This window comes from Aegilops tauschii, chromosome 1 (genome assembly GCF_002575655.3).
Source record: "Aegilops tauschii subsp. strangulata cultivar AL8/78 chromosome 1, Aet v6.0, whole genome shotgun sequence".
Taxonomy (NCBI): domain Eukaryota; kingdom Viridiplantae; phylum Streptophyta; class Magnoliopsida; order Poales; family Poaceae; genus Aegilops; species Aegilops tauschii.
Window position 1 is genome coordinate 351794567 of NC_053035.3, and position 22500 is coordinate 351817066.

At 42.1% G+C, this 22500-nt stretch overlaps 1 protein-coding gene across 2 annotated transcripts; it reads left to right on the forward strand.

Annotated features, from left to right (window-relative positions):
* The first annotated feature begins 320 nt into the window (after positions 1–320).
* Positions 321–9298, forward strand: LOC109736711 (DUF21 domain-containing protein At4g14240). 2 transcript variants are annotated; one of them, XM_020295919.4, is made up of 13 exons: positions 321–707; positions 1539–1615; positions 2493–2576; positions 2668–2781; positions 4194–4280; positions 4365–4436; positions 5007–5074; positions 5716–5803; positions 5887–5960; positions 6127–6490; positions 7702–7748; positions 7848–7929; positions 8946–9298. In XM_020295919.4, the coding sequence occupies exons 1-13, from the start codon at positions 395–397 to the stop codon at positions 9072–9074; spliced, it is 1599 nt and encodes a 532-aa protein (XP_020151508.1). In that variant the 5' UTR covers positions 321–394; the 3' UTR covers positions 9075–9298. The 2 variants fall into 2 exon arrangements, with proteins under 2 accessions (XP_020151508.1, XP_020151507.1); XM_020295918.4 differs by having other exon boundaries at positions 322–707; positions 7702–7929.
* The last annotated feature ends 13202 nt before the right edge of the window (positions 9299–22500 follow it).

Below are 22500 nucleotides of genomic sequence, written 5' to 3' on the forward strand. Positions count from 1 at the left end.
AACTTGGCCATCGTGAAGCCCTCTTTCTCATGCCGTTATGCACCGTGAGCACAAATGCTGAATCTAGTCCCACCAGCGACTCAGCACACGTACACAGCCACCGCCAATTTTCCAGCCTACGGTCCAAAACGCCAAAGACGTGTACCGCCCGGCCGCAGCGGGTTCCCGAACGGCGGGACAGGTGTCCCCGCGCTCCTTTCGTCAGCCGTCCGATCGACGGCCACTCCACCCCTCGCGGCGCATCGGACGGCTCCCGCGCCCCGCTCCGCTCCGCTCCTGGTGATCTTGTCGCCTACCTCTCGCCCACATCCTCCTTATACGGTGCCAGCGCTTGTCGGGCTGTGGGGCTTTGGCTCTGACACATCGGAGCGGCGGGAGCGCGAGCGCGAGCGCGATGGCGGCGGTGGCCGGAGCCGGGAGGGCGAGGGGGGCGAGCCTGGCGGCGGCCGTGCGGGCTGTCGCGGCGACGGCGCGACCGGCGTCGAACGCCGCCGCGGCGGCCGGGGTGAGCGTGGCGGCGGTGATCCTCAAGGGGAATGACACGCCATTCGGGTCGGTCGGGTGGTGGGCGTACGCCGGCATCTCCTGCTTCCTGGTGCTCTTCGCCGGGATCATGTCGGGGCTCACCCTCGGGCTCATGTCGCTCGGCCTCGTCGAGCTCGAGATCCTCCAGCGCAGCGGCACCGACTCCGAGAAGGCGCAGGCTGGTCCGATCCGAACCCCTAACCTTTTCCTCGTCCCCCCCTCGTTGTGCTCGATCTGTTTTCCGTTTAAGGAGTGATGATTTTAGAGGTATCGCTGTACGTTACATTTTGGGGATTGTGGTTATCGTTACTGAATGGTTGAAAATTGTGGTTTATACTGCCTTTTATGTTACGAATCGGTAGGATTTAAGGGCTCCGACCATGTCTGCTCATGTGCTAAATCATCTGCTAGTAAAATTTTCGGTTCTGGCAGTTAAAAAAATCGTCACTAATGATGACATGTTTCTAAAAGTGTTGTGGAAGGGAAGTTGGACAAACAAAAAGGTAGTGAGGAATTTGGGAAATGGGAAAAGGGGGTGTGGATGGGATTTGGCTTTTTGTAGGACTCACATCTTACGTGGGCAGATATGAAATGATCAGAGGATACTTTAGTCAACTGGGAATTGGAAGTAGCAGTAGATATACTATAAAGATGTAATCTAGTTCTTCTTTGATCTGTCACATTTGTTTACAGGGTTGTCATGCAACTATGGCTGCTGTAACTTTTGGTGTTTTTGTTTATCCTTCTGATATGCTGTAAATTGACATAATCTGTCACGAGACATTACGGAACCTCAGACCTTCAGGTGGTAGGAATTTTCACTTGAAACGCCAAAGTGGCGATACTGCCCATCACGTGTTACTCTTAACTGTCACCTCTTTCAGCAGGTTTCATTTAATGTGTGCCTCTTCACTGATGCTACTATCACTTTTCTTCTTTTGAAAATCTGTAATTTAGTATTCGGGTTTTGTCACTGTTTTTTTTTAGTTACTTGTGTGTTTGGTTTGCTGCAGCTACTATCCTTCCAGTTGTTCAAAAGCAGCACCAACTTCTTGTCACCCTGCTACTGTGTAATGCTGTTGCCATGGAGGTACATAATTTGTTGCATTTTTTCATGATTTATCACACTATATTGCACTGTCATCAGTACATTTGTGCAAACATATTGCCTCTCTTCCAAGTTTCTAACTATGATTCTGATCATATACTGGTAAACATGTTAAGATATGGTCTAGTGCAGACAAACGAATCGACAGAGAGAACTTCAGTACACCACTTTTCTATCTGAACACATAAGTGAGTTTAAAGACAGAGGTGTTGAGCTGAATAATATTTATGCTACAGATACCTAGTGATTCCGATCTGCAACTTGGGTGCTCATCAGAATCCGCACACCATTTTACTTTAGTTGTACTATTAAAATTGTGCAGAAGAGGCTTTAGTTCTATGTTAATGCCTTGAAGAAAGTTTGGATGAGATTGACTGTCGTGCTTATTGCATCCTCTGTAGATTTATTTACGAAGTGGACAGTGCTATCGTATTTTTCATTTGCAATAGGATTGATATGCAACTGTCTATATTTCATTTTACGTGATTTTGCAAATTGGAAGTGCATGCGTATGAGATAAAACACGCAGTAAGTACAATATACTGGGGTGCTGACTGCTAAGTGGATTCATAACTCATAAGTCATACCATGTTGTCATATGCATCCTTGTCCTAGGTATATTGTTTTTCCAGCTATGCACAAAGGATCTTCTGCATTCATTGTTTCACATTTGCAAACCTTATTACGTAGTTCTTTCTCCTAGTATAGTTGACATGCATGTGCACTACTTGTTCCCACCATCCACTTTATTTCAGAATCATACAGCCATTGGTAAATAGAGAATGCATTCTCCGGTACCTTTTGCACAATGCTTTGTTTTAGCCAGTAATTTTTTCATTTGTGCTCGTGGCCTTTGCAGGCTCTTCCTATATTCCTTGACAGGATTTTTCATCCTGTTGTTGCTGTTGTCTTGTCAGTGACATTTGTTCTTGCTTTCGGAGAGGTACTGCTTTCCAAACATTGTTATTATTTCGTGTTATTATTTCCTCTACAATGCCAGGTATGGTCTAATTGATTTCCTATTTTGGCACCAGGTTATACCACAAGCAATCTGTACTAGGTATGGGTTGGCGGTGGGTGCTAACTTTGTATGGCTTGTACGTATCCTCATGATCATGTGCTATCCTATTGCATACCCTATTGGGAAGGTAAAGAAATTTATATGTCCTTTTCAAGTTTGGTGCCCATGAGTTAGTTGCATAGAATCTATGGTTTTGAAATCCCATGAATTAGATTATTACAAGGCTTATGCTCAATTTAGTGGCACAATTGATGGGCAGATTGGTATTTGGATTGCACTATCCTAATTGGAGATTCTGATAGTTAATGTGCAAGTTATTTCTAGTTTTTATGCTTTACCCCTTGTACCTCTGTATGTTTGTATGCTTTTCTTCACAAATATTTAGTAGCCCTGCAACAATTAATTTTATTAATTATTCCCCGTCATATGTTGAAAGCAGTGCTGCTAGATGTATCGAGAACAGAAGAACAGCTACTAGTGATTGTAAATATGGTTAATAGTTGGAATCCCATCATGTGTCTGGCTACAGAAACTAGTAAAAGCATTGGAATTTAAGGGCTTAGTTTTGGTTCTGTATTAAGTAAGTATACATTGCAATTGATGGATTCAAAAGGGTACTTTATCTCGGATTTTTTAGATATTTGTCCAGATTCGGAAGTCCTCATGTGTTCTTGGGATCGATTCAGTGGTCTTATTTCTTTTTCTTAATCGAAAAATGATATTGGTTCTTCATGGGTGACTTAACTTTTGTGGTACACCAACGATCTTCTGTGTGTTAACATTTAAGATTAAATCATCAATGAAATAACTCCTCTGATAAGGTCTAAGCTGACAACATTGGAACTCACTTATGCGCGGGGATTTTTTTTTGGCTGCCATTTTTTCCTGATAAGTCTGTCTTGCATAGCACAGTTTATGAAAATGCTAGCAGGCGATATGTCGGTGAGTCAGCAATTGGGTCCAATTTGAGTCCAAGTTAGCTTCAGATTAGAGTCCAACTACAATTGTAATCAAGCAGTATTTGTAAAGGTGTGAGGGTTCTGGCACTGCTATGGTACAACACACAACTTTTGCTATAGACTCCAACAAACCCTCACAGATTGACCCTTTGGTACATTCCATTGAGTATTTATGCCTGACACATCATATGAGCTTAGAGTAGGTTAATCAATGTCCTTCGTTGTAGCTGTATTGGAGCTTCTATTCACATGAGCAATGCATGATTACCGAATGTATCGTGTAAAGTTCCTGTGAGCATTTAATGCCTTGTACTACAATTCAGTCCAGAATTTTGATGCAAGTATTGACATGTTGATGGGATCATGGGAGTTTGATTTCTTGCAGATTCGTATTTTCTTAGCTTTTAGTAAAAACTAGCTTGATTACAAATCTATAGTAGGTATGCAAATTTTTGAACTGGAAAATAGTATGTGAATTTTGTGTTGTTGTGTTTTATTCTTTTTCTTCTGAGTTTGAATTGTAGTTGATCTGATTTTTAAAGGGGTTATTGAAGTATTTGAAACTTTGATGTTATCCCAGCTCCTAGACTGCGCTCTTGGGCATAATGAATCTGCACTCTTTAGGCGAGCTCAACTGAAAGCTCTTGTTTCTATACACAGCAAAGAGGTACATGATATTAACATGTAACTTTTTACGAAGTTCACATCTTCTATCTAAGATTCTCTCATTTAAATGCTTATACCCTGGCAGGCTGGTAAGGGTGGGGAGCTTACCCACGATGAGACTACAATCATAAGTGGAGCTTTGGACTTGACTGAAAAGGTGCACATCATGTTTATAATTTGTCTTCTATTTCTATATATAATGCGTAAGCATAATCTGAAGGCGATATTGGTAACCAAATTCAAATAAACTTGGTGCGAAGTTAGATGTTGCTTGACTTGCTATTTTCATGTGACTAGCGGCTGCCTTTTTTGGCTTTTGGGGGAGAATAAAAGAAACCGAGCTACGATTCTTGTCTTTAGTCTCTTAACATTTGATGATGTGCTTGTATCTCCAATGATCTTGCCTGTACAGGACTTTGATCTATTTCATGCTTTATAGCTCTCTCCGTCTTTTTGATAAGTTATTTATGGGCTTGTAGCTTCAGAAAACATTTCACCCTTGAGAAGTATTTTTAATCTTTTTCACAAGTCTTGAGCAATCCTCTGTGTTGTATTCAGAACTAGGTGCCTCATTTTCATTGTAACTCTTTGAAAGAAACAAAGTGAATGGTGATTTCGATTTAACAGAACAGTGCTGACAGAGAACGGCTTGATTATACTGAGAATGAGAAAGCGTGAATTATTTTAACTTCATTCGGCAGAAATCTTATTATATCTGTGTGTGCAGACTGCTCAAGAAGCTATGACACCTATCGAATCAACTTTCTCACTAGACGTGGACTCCAAATTGGATTGGTAAAAATAACAGTCCCACTTAGTACACCAGAACTTTTGCTCATGTTATCAGTTATTGTTCATGCTATATTTTTATTATATTCCATTTTGTTATTCTTTGCTTTCCTTGTACTTTCTTTTTTTTGTTGTCCTTTTGTGGAGTTGTGCCATTTTGTATATAATGATAATCTTGGTTTTGGTGATCGGGTGCTGCCATGTGTTCATGATGTGCACGTCAATTCCAATGAACAAAGTTAGTATGACACACATTAGATCCAGATTCACTTAGTGCTCATTTGCTTCACCTGAAAGGTTGCAATAAGCAGTTTACAGTATCTGGTTGTCATTCTGCTTCCCCTCCTATAGTTGTAAGGTTCAAGTCCATCATATAACTCCTGATTCTTCTATCTATTTGTGGGTCTGAAGTTAGATGACACAATCTTTTGTATTCTGCATAACACTGTAATTTAGGCTTCATGATGATGCAACTCTACGCCTTCATAATGATAGTTGACTTAGGAATAACATATTTTGTTTAATCATCAATAAAAATAATGATATGTCCAGAACACTATGTTATGGAATTTTTTTCAGACATACTTATTTTACTTGCAGCAGTTTCTGTAAGGCACATTGCCAATCTTCTTTACTTGCATTTGCAGGGAAGCAATTGGTAAAATTCTTGCCCGGGGCCACAGCCGTGTGCCTGTGTACTCAGGAAACCCTAGAAATGTTATTGGCCTCCTGTTGGTAAGTGCCAATTATGCCATGAAGTATTACAGTGATTTGTCGTGTATGTTCTTCACTAACTCAACCATTTTGAATTTAACTAGGTGAAAAGTCTTCTGACAGTTCGTGCTGAAACAGAGACACCAGTTAGTGCGGTTTCCATTCGAAGGATTCCGAGGTATACACCTTTTGTCTTATATACTTCAGATTTTTTTGGTTTCTGTGTGTGATATAATTGGTCTAGCAGTTGAAGTACAATTGTTCCAGCAGTTTCACTATCTCCTTTGGTGTTCGATACCTCTAAGATAATCTGAGAAATCATTGATCAATATTTACCTTTTCAGGGTTCCGGCGGACATGCCTTTGTATGACATATTGAACGAGTTTCAGAAAGGGAGTAGCCATATGGCTGCTGTTGTGAAGGCTAGACCAAAGAATCCTCCAGCCGACACAACTGAACCAAACATGGAAGCAGCTGGGGCAACACAGCTGACTGCACCCTTACTATCCAATGCTGAAGAAAGGGCGGAAAGTGTGGTTGTCGACATTGAAGCACCACATAGCAGGCAGACTAATGGAAACAAACACCACTCCGTGCAGCAAAACGATAAACCATCGAATGGAGTGGGTCGGTCATCAGAGGACATAGAGGAAGGCGAGGTCATTGGTATCATCACACTTGAAGATGTATTTGAAGAACTCTTGCAGGTAAGCTGTAGGCTGGCTAATTTGTTCTCTGGAATGTATCATTGTTTTGTTTTTCTGCTGTATCGTGGACGGTCAAATATGTGGTTTATTAGTACAAAAAACACAATCTGAATCCAGTATATTGAACGTATGCACCCGAACATTTCATTGTTTTACTCTTGCGTTTTCTGTTGTAGATGTTGTACTGGAAAGCAGGGAGATAGAGTATCATGTGACAGTTTTGGTAAATTGTGAGATGATCTAGGAACCATGTCTATTATAATTAATTGATTTTGTAGTCAACACTTGAAGTGCACTTTCATTTTGGCTTGCAACAACCAATCTATGGTATAGCTCTTGTCGTTTTTCCTCAGGAAAACGGATACTATTTTCAAGATGAGTTACATGATTCAGTTTAATCATCTAAAATATTTGATGATTTTGGGAACGTCTTTCAAGTTATCACGGCTTCTGTTTATGTACCTTCTGAACTATTGTATTCGTTGTGTATAGCCAAACACTGACAATCATTTGTATTGGTCCTAGATAATTTATATTGAAACATGGGGATTGGGCAACACAAAGTGTTCCACCTATTGGCAAACAGAGTTTAAGAGTATCTGAAAGGAAGCATAGAGCATGGATATTTACTTGTATGGTTTGGATCAGGAAAAGACAAAACCAAACAGATTTGTTACCTTATCTTCTTGACTCAATATTACGAGTAAAGTCTTTTTTCGACAAGCGGGAAAACCCTGGCCCTCTGCATCACGATGATGCACACATCCCTATTATTATGAGTTACTACCCCTAGATGATTATAGAGTATAACAGCACTCACACACCCCACTATTTCAGCTAGAATAAGCACGACCAACACTCAACCATGACCAAACTAAGACTCCCATGGTCAGTCGGGCCAATTCATTTGCCCCGGCTCAAGGGAAAAAACCCTCTAGAGGATTATGATGTCTGTAGATAGTTCTGTCATGCATATACTCTGCCTCTTGACCATCTACTTATACGCAGATTGCTTGGTCTGATGAATTGAATCTTATAAAATTTCTGGAGGTTGCTTCATTCGCTATTTAGCAAAAAAAAATCCTATCCTTTGTTATTTGAAATCTATCCTAAGACGATAATCATCCCAATTGGAGGCATTTATGCAGTTCGTAATTTTGATTCAAACATCTTTTTAATCTCTCACCATTTTGAGTTTTCTGATTTTGCAGGAAGAGATAGTGGATGAAACCGACGAATATGTTGATGTTCATAAAAGGTATTGTCTCATCTTTAGAGGAACTGCTTGCTACAAGCTGCATTCTTCAACTTCTGCTGAGTATATTATATGCACAAAAATGAATTATATTCCTTGCAGGATCCGGGTAGCTGCTGCTGCTGCCGCGTCATCAGTTGCAAGGGCTCCATCAGTTAGAAGATTAACTGCTCAAAAGGCTTCCGTAAGTGGCATTTTTTAACTTACCATGTGTGGAAGTGTTGATGGGGGTCCTCTCCTCCCTTCTCCATCTACTCTCATTTAGATATGAGTACATGTGCCTTTAAACAAATCCTGATACTAGTACATGGTAAAATATTATTACGTGTAGGAAACTGGTTGAAATATGATTGTATGTGCACTTTAACAACAGAAGTACTAAAACGGTATACTTATGAAACAAGATATGACTATAATCTTGGTCTTCTTGTGCAGTTTTTGATCTTTTTTTTTGTACAATATGCACCATCCCCATTCTAAACAGCCTCGGAATTGGTCAAGGGGCTAAAGCAGACAGTTTTGGTGTTTAAGGTCTGTTTCAGATGGTTTTTAAGTTTAGGACCAAAGGTGGAGTTGAGGCGAAGTTAAATGCCCAAAGTAGATCCTTTGTCTTTTCGTTGTTTTCACTTTCGAGTTCAGTTTCCTATATAGGCTTCTAGCTAGCATCTGAGTTGTGGCGATTCTTTAGGAGTCTACCTCTACAAAATACTGCATCTTCCAAAAGTAATTATAGCGTACAAAGTTAAATTTGATATAAATTTCTGTTGGCAATGTTAATCTTCTTTCATTCTTTACCCATATGCTCGTTGGGCATTCTTTTCCTGGTTACACTGAATGTTTGGTGAAAGTTATTTCGTAAGCTTTTGTGATATATGAACTGTTAAGTTGGAATTGCCAAAATCTGTAGAAATCAGTCTTACTCGAACTTATATTGTTGCGCATAAAACACATTCTTTGCTAAATAGACTGTAATTTAGTCCTATCTTAAATATATATATAATCGTTAGTCTTGCTTCTATGATAATTGCTATTTTTTTTAACCTTCAAAGACAGTAGGAAAGGTTCCTACTGACATGTATTAACTCATGAATCACAATTGTACATGATAGTGTCTCACCCTATTCCTTCTCTCAATAATTGCTATTCCGATGGTCCATCTTCGGCGAAGGCGAAAAGATGTTAAATTAGCTTTCATTGCAGGGAACGCAGAGCCGGCAAGGGCAGGCTGGACAGCCTGCTGGAATTTTGAAGAAGCCTGCTACTGAAGGTGATTCAAACCCATCAAAACAGGTGAACCTTGTCGAACCTCTGCTGGAAAATAGGAGGTAATTGTAGATGTATCACATAAATAGAGCGACGGGACGCATGAAAGCATGTTGTGATGTTGCTATATCCAGTGAGAGTAAATACCAGTTTGCTCGCTGTAAATTTCAACAGTAGCAATTTGAACCTTGTCATGAATGTCACTATGTCAGCGTTGAGTTTCGTCACTGGGACAGTAGCAACTACTGACATTTGGGAATCATAGACTTGGAACTAGTGCAAATGATAAATTAGATGTGTCCCGCAGACTTTGTGAATGTCGAGCACGTGGAATATTATAAGGTGGAATGCCTACACGGTGTGCCTGACTTCAAATCGACTATTGGTGTAGTCAACAAAATCCCGGCTCATGTACGAGCATTTTACAACATTTTGTTAGCATAAGTTTTTTTTAATTAATTTTGGAGTATATGTTTCTGTTTCAAGTGGGGTTGAGACGTTGCACCGGAGAGAATATTGCGTGCGATTTTCATGCTTGTTGGAAAATACGAGCGATCCGAGTGGGAAGTGAAGTCCAGACCGACATAGCCTTGCTTCCGCCACCCCTTTCCGGATAAAATAACGCTGGTCTTCCTACGCTGCATACTAGGTTACGTGTGATCTACTCTTCCTATTTCTCGATCCTTCCTTCCACTCTGGTCTTTTTTATAAGAAAAGAATGAACTTGGCTGCCAAGATACCTGCAATCCTGGCAACTAAAACGCGTCGGGTTTCCTATCCGACTCGGTTCGGGGCCTCGCCTTACATATACGCTACCATAATTCACGAAACGGGAGCCGAGCAATCGAGCACAAGGATGCGCTGACGAACCCGGCCGATCGACCCCCCAAGCAGCGGCGCCCCCGACGCGCGCGCCTCCGTACGTGGTAGAGATGACGATGTCCGGGCGGTGCGTGGCGGCCACGGGCGCCCTCATGGCGTGTGGCCACTGCGGCGGCCTCCGCCGCGTCAGGATGGAGGGCGAGTTCGTCTCCTGCGACTCGTGCGGCAAGGTCCTGCAGCAGCGGGGCCGGAAACAGCGCGCCGTGGAGGTGGAGGCTCGGCGGCAGCTCCGGCGGCGCTGGTTGGGGGCCAGGAAGAGAAGGGACGGCCGCGCGGCGGCTGGTGGCGGAGGCTTGGTCGTCGGAAGGGAAGCATCTGATGCCGAGTCCGACACTGGTTGTGTTTGTTTCGTGGAATCGTCGTCGTAGTGATTGCGTCGTCCTCAACTGATGTTTTAGAGCAGTTTGTGGATTCTGGGCTAGACAACGTCACTGAACAAGATATCGACGATAATGCTGGGAAAGTTGCAATTTAGCCTGTTTGTAATATCCTGGCTGAGTTTAATCTTTGGAGGACAGCCAGACGGGTGGGAGTAGATTAGCGTGTGAGTTTTGGTGGGTGAACTGCTGACCTAACCTTTCACTTGTTATAGGCAGGGGCCTGTTGTAAACATCTTTGCTATATTTTTCTTTTGACAAAAATGATATCTTTGTTATCTATGGTCATTAGGGGCATCTCGAACGGCAACCCGTAATATTTTTTTCCACGTCCGTCCGTGAACAGAGGGACCAGTCAGCGTACACGGATGCGGGAGGACAACATTCAACGCTATACATTTCAAACTATTTTTTCAACAAACCGGATGAAATTCATGCAAACACGGCCGGATTTCATACAAACATGACGGATTTCATTACATTTAGAACATTTAGAACAAAAAAAGCCCGCCCCTAAACCTATCCTACGGCATCGGCGCCCGGTGTCCAAGCCCGTGTCCTTCTTCATCTGTCGTCTCCATGAGCACCGACGATAAGGCTGATGAAGTGAAGGTGCAGTCTCCGGCGAGGAAGAGTAGAACAAGGGAGACAGGCCGGCCCACATGGGACACAAGGCACCTCCGCCTCTCGTGGCCTACTCATTCTCGAAGGAGTCCGTGACTTGTACGTCACCGATGGACGTGAGTTATATATAGTGAAGTGGAGTTAGCATTATAAGGTAAGACACTAAAACATCTTTACAAGCGATGGAAATGCAGCTGAGGTTTTATTGTAGTTGAACGAAACCATCATCGATGGAAGAACGGCTAAAAATGATGATAAGAGCATAGAGATAATGCAACGCTCGAGTCGAGCTAGAGTTGAGAAGCTGATAAAAGAAAAGACACAAACCTCCTTCATAAACAAGACAAAAACTGGTTGTGTCATCCTTATACGTCAAGCAGTAATGGCGGCAATGGTACAAGATGCACACCCTAACAGTTGTGGTCTGCTAGACTGTCAGTACTTATAATATAATAAAATAATTAAAGTGGCTAAGCTAGGGTTGCTATGGTGCACTTGAGGTGTGTGGCGTGAGCCCTCACGTGTCTGATTTTTCATTTGGTTCATTATTGATTTTCCTTTTGTGTTTTGCTACTGATTTTTTAGCGCAGTACAACATAGATGCCCACATATATGCACATACACACAGATCTATAAATTCACACACGCACACTCTATCACTATGAGCACTTTTGAGATACCGAGCCGGCACAACATCTTAAGATTACGAAGTCAACGCAAGCGTGTTGGTAGTCGACGTTGATGCCCACGTACACACACATACACTCACCCCTATAAACGCATGCACGCACATCCTATCTCTATGAGCACCTCCGAGATACTAAACCGGCACAACATCTTGATATTGACGAAGTCACCGCAGACATCTTCGTACTCGATGTTGATGCCCACGTACACACACATACACTCACCCCTATGATCCACATTTCATCTTCAGCTCTCTCCCTCTCCCTCCCTCCCTCCCTCCCTCTCTCTCTCTCTCTCTCTCTCTCTCTCCCCCCCTCTCTCTCTCTCTCTCTCCCTCTCTCTCTCTCTCTCTCTAATTTCACATTTGAAGTGTATCTACCTTTATATATTCCAACAACTATTGGTGGCTAAACTTAGACATGCATTGTTTCTGTGCTTGCTTGGCACTCTTCCTCCATATCCCTAATTCTTCTTTTTCAATGTGTTGTCTGCGGGTCTATGGCAAGGAGTAGTCGTCTAGGGCACATCTGCTCCTTCGTTGATCAATATTTGTGGTGCCCTTTACCTGTCCATCTCCAGATCTTGGAGTCTTCTGCTGCACATTTTTTTGTTCAAACCCAGATCGTCATCCCTGAAGTCAAGGATCAACTGATGATAATCATGCCACACACTTCAGATAATTCATGTGGACGGGTCATGTAGCCGTGCTTTTGAGCTTTCAGTGATATTTTGTAGTACAAAGTACATTAATCTACTATGGAGCTAATTAGCCAATAAGCAAAGTCTGTTTAAATTTAGATGGTTATTTAGTTTACCTTTTTTTTACATTGTATGCAGTTGCAAGCAGCCCGGTAACAAAGCTGCAGCCTTTTAGTTCACTTTTTTTCACGTGGTTTACAATTACCTCTTTTTTAAAAATAGTTATCTTTAAGTCGGCTTTATACTTTTTAGAAATTATATTTGTTTATCTTGGTCCGGTTTATCCAATTCTTTCTTAAACATCAACTTTACTGTATATGACGAAAATCCCATTCTCTCCTTGGCAATGATTACCTTTAGTTATCAATTTTTAATTCTTGATGTTTCGCAATGCAAAAGAACTAGGTATGCAAAGTTGTACCTTATGTAATACTACAAATAACACAATTTATTTTCTCAGATTTCAAATGTATAGATGAATTGTTTTTCAAGTTATCGGTGATGCAATGACAATTCCAGATCTTAAGGGTGTACCAACACATTGTTTTGATGCTCCCTGTAAATTCCTCCATCCGTCCTTCCACATATTGTCAACAAGCATTTTCACTTCAAAAATGAATCTTCTTGGATATATCAAGCAAACATATGCTTCAGTTCAGAAGTTTTTTCTAGCATTGTCCTATAGTTAGCTAGGAATGCTTGTTTGTGTACGATCGAAAGTATGTCTAGAGGGGGGGAGTGATTAGACTACTTGACCAAATAAAAATCTAGCATTTTCCCAATTTTAGTTCTTAGCAGATTTTAGCAACTTAGCACAAGTCAAGCAATCAACTTACACATGCAATTCTAAGAGTGTAGCAGCGGATGTAAAACAATTGCATATGAAGGTAAAGGGAGGAGTTTGAGGGAGCAAACGCAATGTTGACACGGGTATTTTTTATCAGTGGTTCCGATAGGTGGTGCTATCGTACATCCACGTTGATGGAGACTTCAACCCACAAAGGATAACAGTTGCGCGAGTCCACGGAGGGCTCCACCCACGAAGGGTCCACGAAGAAGCAACCTTGTCTATCCCACCATGATCGTCGCCCACGAAGGCATGTTCAACCCCAGATCGTCATCCCTGAAGTCAAGGATCAACTAATGATAATCATGCCACACACTTCACATAATTCATGTGGACAGGTCATGTAGCAGTGCTTTTGAGCTTTCAGTGATATTTTGTAGTACAAAGTACATTAATCTACTATGGAGCTAATTAGCCAATAAGCAAAGTCTATTTAAATTTAGATGGTTATTTAGTTTACCTTTTTACGTTGTATGCAGTTGCAAGCAGCCCGGTAACAAAGCTGCATCCTTTTAGTTCACTTTTTTTTCACGTGGTTTACAATTACCTCTTTTTTAAAAATAGTTATCTTTAAGTCGGCTTTATACTTTTTAGAAATTATATTTGTTTATCTTGGTCCGATTTATCCAATTCTTTCTTAAACATCAACTTTACTGTATATGACGAAAATCCCATTCTCTCCTTGGCAATGATTACCTTTAGTTATCAATTTTTAATTCTTGATGTTTCGCCATGCAAAAGAACTAGGTATGCAAAGTTATACCTTATGTAATACTACAAATAACACAATTTATTTTCTCAGATTTCAAATGTATAGATGAATTGTTTTTCAAGTTATCGGTGATGCCATGACAATTCCAGATCTTAAGGGTGTACCAACACATTGTTTTGATGCTCCTTGTAAATTCATCCATCCGTCCTTCCACATATTGTCAACAAGCATTTTCACTTCTTGGATATATCAAGCAAACATATGCTTCAGTTCAGAAGTTCTTTCTAGCATTGTCCTATAGTTAGCTAGGAATGCATGTTTGTGTACAATCGAAAGTATGTCTAGAGGGGGGGGGGTGATTAGACTACTTGAACAAATAAAAATCTAGCATTTTCCCAATTTTAGTTCTTAGCAGATTTTAGCAACTTAGCACAAGTCAAGCAATCAACTTACACATGCAATTCTAAGAGTGTAGCAGCGGAATGTAAAACAATTGCATATGAAGGTAAAGGGAGGAGTTTGAGGGAGCAAACGCAATGTTGACACGGGTATTTTTTATCAGTGGTTCCGATAGGTGGTGCTATCGGACATCCATGTTGATGGAGACTTCAACCCACGAAGGGTAACGGTTGCGCGAGTCCACGGAGGGCTCCACCCACGAAGGGTCCACGAAGAAGCAACCTTGTCTATCCCACCATGGCCGTCGCCCACGAAGGACTTGCCTCACTCGGGTAGATCTTCATGAAGTAGGCGATCTCCTTGCCCTTACAAACTCCTTGGTTCAACTCCACAATCTTGACGGAGGCTCCCAAGTGACACCTAGCCAATCTAGGAGACACCACTCTCCAAGAGGTAACAAATGGTGTGTTGATGATGAACTCCTTGCTCTTGTGCTTCAAATGATAGTCTCCCCAACACTCAACTCTCTCTCATAGGATTGGATTTGGTGGAAAGATGATTTGAGTGGAACGCAACTTGGGGAAGGCTAGAGATCAAGATTTATGTGGTTGGAATGGAATATCTTGACCTCAACACAAGTGTAGGTGGTTCTCTCTTAGAAAATTGTTGGAAGTGTAGGAATGTTCTGATGGCTCTCTCCACGAATGAAGAGTGGGTGGAGGGGTATATATAGCCTCCACACAAAATTGAACCGTTACACACAATTTACCAAACTCGGTGGGACCGAATCGTGAAACTCGGTCAGACCGATTTAGTTCATAATGTGACTGTTAGGCATTTCGGTGCGACCGACACGTCAACTCGGTGAGACCGGTTTCGTTAGGGTTAGGGCATAAAGTAATCTCGGTGAGACCGATTACACAAAATCGGTGAGACCGATTTTGGTAATAGACAAACAGAGAGTTGGTCAGGCAAACTCGGTGGGATCGATTCGCTCATCTCGGTTTGACCTAAACGTTACGAAAGGGAAACAGAGAGTTTGCATTGCAACCTCGGTGGGACCGATCGCTCATCTCGGTTTGACCGAAACGTTATGAAGGGAAACAGAGAGATTACAACCCATCTCAGTGAGACCGAGATCCCTATCGGTGAGACCGAAAAGACTAGGGTTTCTGGCAGTGGCTATGTCAACTGAACTCGGTGGCGCCGGATAGAAAGTTTCGGTGGGGCCGAGTTTGACTTTTGGTTTGGGACATATGTGGATGTGAGAAAGTAGTTGAGGGTTTTTGGAGCATATCACTAAGCACTTTGAGCAAGAAACTCATTAAGCAACACCTCACCCCCTCTTGATAGTATTGGCTTTTCCTATGGACTCAATGTGATCTTGGATCACTTAAAATGAAAAATGTAGAATCCTGAGCTTTGAGCTTGAGCCAATCCTTTGTCCTTAGCATTTTGAGGGGTCCACTTTGCTCATCCATGCCATGCCAATTATTGAGTTTTCCTGAAATGTTTATCTTGAAATAGCATTAGCTCAATGAGCTATATGTTGTTAGGAATTACCAAAACCACCCAGGGATAGTTGCACTTTCAATCTCCCCCTTTTTGGTAATTGATGAAAACATATAGATCAAAGCTTCAACAAATGATAATAAGATTGAAAAACAACGTCGCTTTGAGAAGTATGTGATAAGCAAGAGCTCCCCCTAAATTTGTGCATTATTTAAATTTTTCTTTTGAATGCAAATGCACAATCGATTAGGATCATGGGTTACTCTTCCATGCCACATACATCATGGTGGAGCGCTCAAAATGATAGAAGTTAAAAGCATGCACTCATCACCAAGCAAGTGAATGATCATATAAGGATATAAGAGATAATATCATCCAACAAGCATTAAGGGTAGCATATGATCAAACACATGATCAAACAAGTATCTCACAAGCACACAATCAAGAAGTTCAACCAAAATGACAAGAGAGATAAAAAGCAACACTCTCTCTCGAAGCCTATGATCTATACATTTTTCTCCCCCTTTGGCAACAAGTTACCAAAAAGTTCAAAAATGCATAGTGCTAAACGACTCTCAGGCTTGGTCTTTGGGAGGTGGTGTAGAGAGAACTCCAAGGACGAAGGCATCTGTTGATGTAGCTGGAGCTGGTGGAGTGGCTGCTGGAGATGGCACTGGAGCTGTAGCTGCTGGTGCTGATGATGTAGCTCGAGTATCTGTGACTGGCACTGCAGCAGACCTCTGTCCTCTGGGCACTCTAGCAAAAGCATCTGTAGTAGACTTGCCCTTCTTCTCCTCTGCTTCCTCCTGAAGCTGCTCAACTGCAGTTTGGATCTCAGTTACCTTGACATCAAGATCATAGAATTTCTACTCAATGATCCTCTCCAAACTCTCCTGGTTTTGAGTCAGGGTGGCCAAGCCCTTCTCAATCCTCAAAGTGGATTGGATCAGATATGCAAGCTGGTCTTGCTTGATCTTCAAGAATACTTGAGATGCCTCTTCAGCAGTTGGCATCTTTGCAGCTTTCTCTGCCCTTGCCTTCTCTCTCTTCTCATGTGCTTGAGCTGATGATGGTTCATTCTCATTCATGACAACAGTGTTGTCTTCAAATTCAGGGTAGATGGGCAGGTGCTCCTTATCCAATAGATATTTGCTTGTGCCCATTTTGGAGTTGATGAGCTCCTGAATTTGTGGGGCATACCCACAACTTCTCTTCTGATCAGCTGCTGTCCTTTTGATTGTCTCCACAATCAGACTCATGACTTTGAACTTTTGAGGCACATCAAACAAATGTAGCAAATTGATAGCATGTCCTCTGATCATCTTGTGATCACCTGACTTGGGTAGCAATGTGTGCCTTAGGATCCAGTTGATGGTAGGCAGACCAGACAACAAGAAGTGGACAGATCCAAACTTATGAGTCTCCAAAGCATCATCTGGGATCTCTCTGTACATGTGTGTCGTAGTGTTATGGTCTTTCTTCTTCTCAGCATAAACATCCAAGTCATCCTCATTTTCTTCCAGGGCATTGATCAACTGAGCCCATTCTTCAATAGTAGATTGGTACCTTGTACCTTCAGACATCCAAATGATCTTCCCATCTGGGTAGAAGTGGGCAATGGAGTAAAACTGCATGATCAGCTCATCATTCCACTTGGTGAGCTTCTGGGCAACAAATGTATCAACTCCACATGCTTTGAAGCTGTCATATACACCTGGATAGTGATCTTCACTTTCCTTGATGTACTCCCAGTCAACCCATCTCATGTCACACACTATGGGCTTCTTGTCAAGCAAAATTGTCTCATAAAAGTCTTGCTATTCCTTAGTGTGAAACCTGTAATCCACAGCAGTTCTCCTCCTGATAACATATGGATCAGACTGTCTCCATAATCTCAGTCCTGAATCCTTCCTGATTTTCATGTTTTCTGCAAGAGGATGTGCATCATTATGGTCAGGGATCTTGGGCTTCAGCTTTCTCAAAACAAGTGAGTCATCTTCCTCTTCTTTAGCAGCTTCAGGCACTGGGGCCTTGTTCTTCTCCTCAGCAGGAATACTTCTGGTTTCCCTCTTGGGTTTAGGCTTTTGAGCTGGAGCAGCAGCCTTGGGAGTAGCTTTGGGCTTAGATGGAGCAGCCCCTGACCTGATTGCATCTCCCATGAGCTTTTGAGCTTTGGGTTCTGGTGCAGCATCCTCTTGCTCTTCTTCTTCAGAATCTCTCATCATTGATGGCTTGCCAAGAACTTTGGTAGTAGTGGTTCTTGCCCTCTTCTTCTTTTTACCATCACCTGTTGCTTCACCATCATCTGATTCAATGGTGAACTTCATAGTTTCATCTGTGGCAACTTTCTTTGGCTTGGAAGCTTCAGCAGTTGAGGCTCTGGCTTTTGACATTGGAACTCTTCTTGCTGGAGCCTTTGTTTTCATTCCAGGCTTTGTTGCAGCAGTAGTGCTATACTCCTTCTTCAGCACCTTCTTTCTTGAAGTGGCCTCATCCTCAACAACCACATAATCCTCATCTTCAGAATCTGAGGTTTTCTTCTTCCTTGTCCTGGTAGCTGCCTTTGGCAAGTTACTGGGTGTGCTCCTGCTGCCCTCATCATAGCTGCTGGAGGGACTAGTGCCCTCACTCAACTGAACCTGTTCCTCTGACTTGTTCTGACTGTCACTTTGATCAGACATTTTCAGGAAAACTGTCAGCAGACCCTGTGAATAGGTTGTAGATGAGGTAGAGTAGATGAGCATCACAAAGTACAGAGGTTTTGCAAAATAATTGAGTCAAAAAGCTTAGTTTTAGCTCTCTACAGAAGTGATCTCGGAGCTACCGAATTGACAAACTCGGTGATACCGAAGCAACACTTGGAACCTAAACTAGTGAACTCGGTAGGGCCGAGTCACCGTTCAGTGGCATCGAGATTGCTAGGGTTTCACTGAATCTTGAACTCGGTCACACCGATTTGCACGTTTCAATCAGACTGAAAAGCGCATGTGCAATGGCCAAGGCCGAATCGGTGAGACCGATTTCTACAGTTCGGTCAGTCCGAGATGAGTTCTGCGGAGAGCTAACCCTAAAATTTTCGAATCAATCTAGACTTAAGGAAGTTTTAGCTGGATGGATCAATCTCAATCGTGGCAAGAAGCATGGCATTGTCTTTGTGCTAGGAATCGGAGTGAAAGAGACAACACAAGGGGTCAAAAACTTACCCTAGAGCGGCGAGTGTTCGCTACGGCGGCAACGGCGGATCAGATTGCCGTTGACAGCGGCGGAGACCAGCGGCAAGAGGTCGCTGGCGGCGAGAGGACGAGCCGGAGACCCGAAGAGGTAGAGCAGGTTACGCGCGGGTGAAGGGTTTCGGAAAAATTCCAAAATTTGACCCGTCAGTATATATAACCTGACCCTGTCGGTGTGACCGAGTGGAACAACTCGGTGGCACCAAGATGCAAAACTGCAGGCAGTTACTGCAACTCGGTGTGACCGAAAGTTTCTAATCGGTTGCACCGAGGTTGAAAAACCTAGATCAACTAAGTGATCTAGGTAGGACCGAAAAGGATGAATTGGTCAGACCGAAATGCACAAAGAGGTTTTGAAAGTTTAAGTCTATGACGAATCGGGGACTCCGAGTGCTCCTCACACAGAGTGGTTCGAATCCGACTTGATCAAACTTTGTGATGTAGCATGAATAGAGTTTGAGACGAGGAAAGCATAGATAGCTAGAGGGAGTTCTTAGGCATTCTTGTCCATCCATTTGGCAAAAGAGAAAAAGTCAAACAATCAAAGCAACAAATGGATGTCCTCGAATGATAAAAATATGCATCCAACATGCTCACACAATTAAAATAGCAAATGAAGTATGTGACAAAGCATGCACAAACACTCTAGCATCTATCAAGCAATTGGATATGACTAGGTCATCTATATATGAGTATATTGACTTAGGAGTCAAATGAGAACATTTGATCATAGGTCATACTCATCGTTTAAGCACAAGTGGGGTTACAACTTTTACATAAAGCATTGTTGTGCTCACACCATTAGAGTTGCTTTAGCTCAATTTTTAGAGTAAAGCTCCCCCTAGATGTGATATCCCCCCTAAGTGGGATGAACTAACCTTGGGTTTTGTCGATGATGACTTCATGTAGGTGTCGAAGATGTGGATCCTCAATGTTGATGTAGATCATTCGGAGCAATCCACTGGAGTGAGTTGCACTTTCAATACCTACACGGGTTAGTCCCACAAGGAACAAGCAAAGATATCCATAGACATAGAGTGATGTATACACAAGATGTTGTCCATGAAAGCATTAGGTTACCTTGTCCCTTGTCTTACCAACAAGAGGGTTTGTGACTCCTTGGACTAGTGCAAGATATGGAAGTTGTTTGCACTTGTCCTCGCCAAAATGATAAGAGTGAAGTATGTTGGCGGAGTCACCCTCAAGAACTCTCTAGTTCTTCTTCTTCGGGATCCACACCATCTTGATGGGAATCCTTGGAGTTGTAGTCGTACTTGATGAAGTAGAACTTGATGTAGTCTTGGGAACCCACTTGACCAAGGCCTTAGGTGCTTCTTCAAATGCATCAATCTCCTCTTGAAGCTTGTCCTTGCCTTTTTTGCTTGTGGTCTTGTGGTGGAAGATCATCTCAAGCTTGTGTTCCTTGGAAAGAAGTAGGATCATACTTCTCTTGTTGAGGAACAAACTTTCGTCTTGGGGTATTGATCTTCTTCCCACTCAACTCCATTGGCATTGAACTTTCGTTCAAAACCAACACCTTGATTCTTCCGGTGCCTTCCTTGCTTGCGTACAATTTCCTCAAAATGCTTACTTCCGGCAAGGCTCTTGTAAACACCTTTCTCTATAATTCCCTTCAATAAGCTATTTTTTTGCTCAAGTGTAACTTGGTTAAGAGAGTCATTAGTGGAATCAAGAGAACTACTAGAAGCAACAACATTGGATTTAGCATGATTGCTGTTACTACTAGATGAAGAATCTTTCTTGTTCTTGTTGTTAGATTTAACTTGTGGCATGTAAGTAGACAAGAGTAAACTCTTGGCAATTTAAGAAGAACTTTTCTTGTGAAGATCATCATTGATTGCCTTTAAAAACTCATGCTCTTGCTCAAGGTTGAGCTTTTCAAAGCGTAGCTTCTCATGAGTCTTTAAAAGTTCTCGATGATCTTCCAAGGTAGTTTCATGAGCTAACTTAAGAGTGTTTAGTTCTTTAGTTAGACGCTCAATCTCCTTCTTATCATCATCATTTGTTTTATCTTGATTAGCATGATTAATAGCAAATTCATCATAGTTTTCATAACTAGAGTTGTCAACAAGTAAATCATCATCTCCTAGCAAATCATCTTCATCACTATTGAAATCAACATACTCGGGGTGTGTTACCTTTGGACCTTTAGCCATGAAGCATCTCCCAATTCCTTCATTTGGTGAGTCAAATATGTCGTAGGAGTTGGTTGTCACAAGTGCTAGTCCGGCAACACCTTCATCTTGAGTATATTCGGAGTCGGAGTGATAACTTCTTTCGGAGTGATTATCGGAGTCGGAGCCGGATACCCATTCACCAACATGAGCTTGATGTCTTCTTTTTGTGTAGCTCCTTGATGACTTATCCTTCCTCTCTGGATCCTTGCTTCTCCGAGAGGGTCTTCGTTCATAACGATCATCTCTACTCCTTCTTTCTCTTGGTGTTGATTCTTCTCTTCTACTCCTTCTTTTGGGAGAATCTTCTCTTTTTTTGTAGGGAGTCGTACACTCATTGGAATAGTGTCCGGGTCTTCCACAATTGTAGCAATTACGCTCACGACTAGAAGATCTTTTGTCATTGTAGGACCTTGACTTGGAACTTCTTTCCTTGCTTCTACTTTTGTAGAACTTGTTGAAGTTCTTCACCATTAGGCTCAATTCTTCATTGAAGGTTTGTTTCTCACTTGATGATGTGGGAGCTTCACATGAGGCTTTGTAAGCACCGCTTGACTTGTTGTGGAGCTCTTCCTTATCCTTGAGTGAGATCTCATGAGCAACAATTCTTCCAATGACTTCCGTTGGCTTGAGATCTTTGTAATTGGGCATCATTTGGATCAATGTGCACACGGTATCATATTTTCCATCCAAGGCTCTTAGGATCTTCTTGATGATGAATTTATCGGTCATCTCTTCACTTCCTAAGCCGGCAATCTCATTTGTGATGAGAGCAAGCCTAGAGTACATTTCAGCGACGCCTTCACCATCCTTCATTTTGAACTTGTCAAGTTGACTTTGAAGCACATCCAATTTGGATTCCTTGACGGAGTCGGTACCTTCGTGCATATCAAGCAAAGTATCCCAAATTTCCTTTGCATTCTCAAGACCGCTGATTTTGTTGAATTCTTTGGGGCACAATCCGTTGAAGAGAATATCACAAGCTTGAGCATTGTATTGCAGCATCTTCAACTCTTCCGCGGTAGCTTCACGGTTTGGTTCTCTCCCATTAAAGAATTCACCTTGCATGCCAATACACACAATAGCCCAAACAGCCGGGTTATGTCCAAGAATATGCATTTTCATCTTATGCTTCCAACTAGCAAAATTTGTACCATCAAATTAAGGACCTCTACGGTGGTAATTACCCTCGCCAGACGCCATACTCTCCTAGGTTGTGAAACCAAGGCTATGACCACCAAAAGCTATGGAAATCAAAGAGAATGGAGATCAAAGCTCTGATACCACTTGTAGGATCGAAAGTATGTCTAGAGGGGGTGATTAGACTA

What these genes read in the sequence shown, in the direction of transcription:
- LOC109736711 (XM_020295918.4), top strand. Translation starts at nt 395, where the DNA reads ATGGCGGCGGTGGCCGGAGCCGGGAGGGCGAGGGGGGCGAGCCTGGCG. An exon ending in TTGCATACCCTATTGGGAAG is followed by an intron (nt 2,782 to 4,193) that starts GTAAAGAAATTT and finishes ATGTTATCCCAG; the next exon opens with CTCCTAGACTGCGCTCTTGG. An exon ending in TCCATTCGAAGGATTCCGAG is followed by an intron (nt 5,961 to 6,126) that starts GTATACACCTTT and finishes TTACCTTTTCAG; the next exon opens with GGTTCCGGCGGACATGCCTT.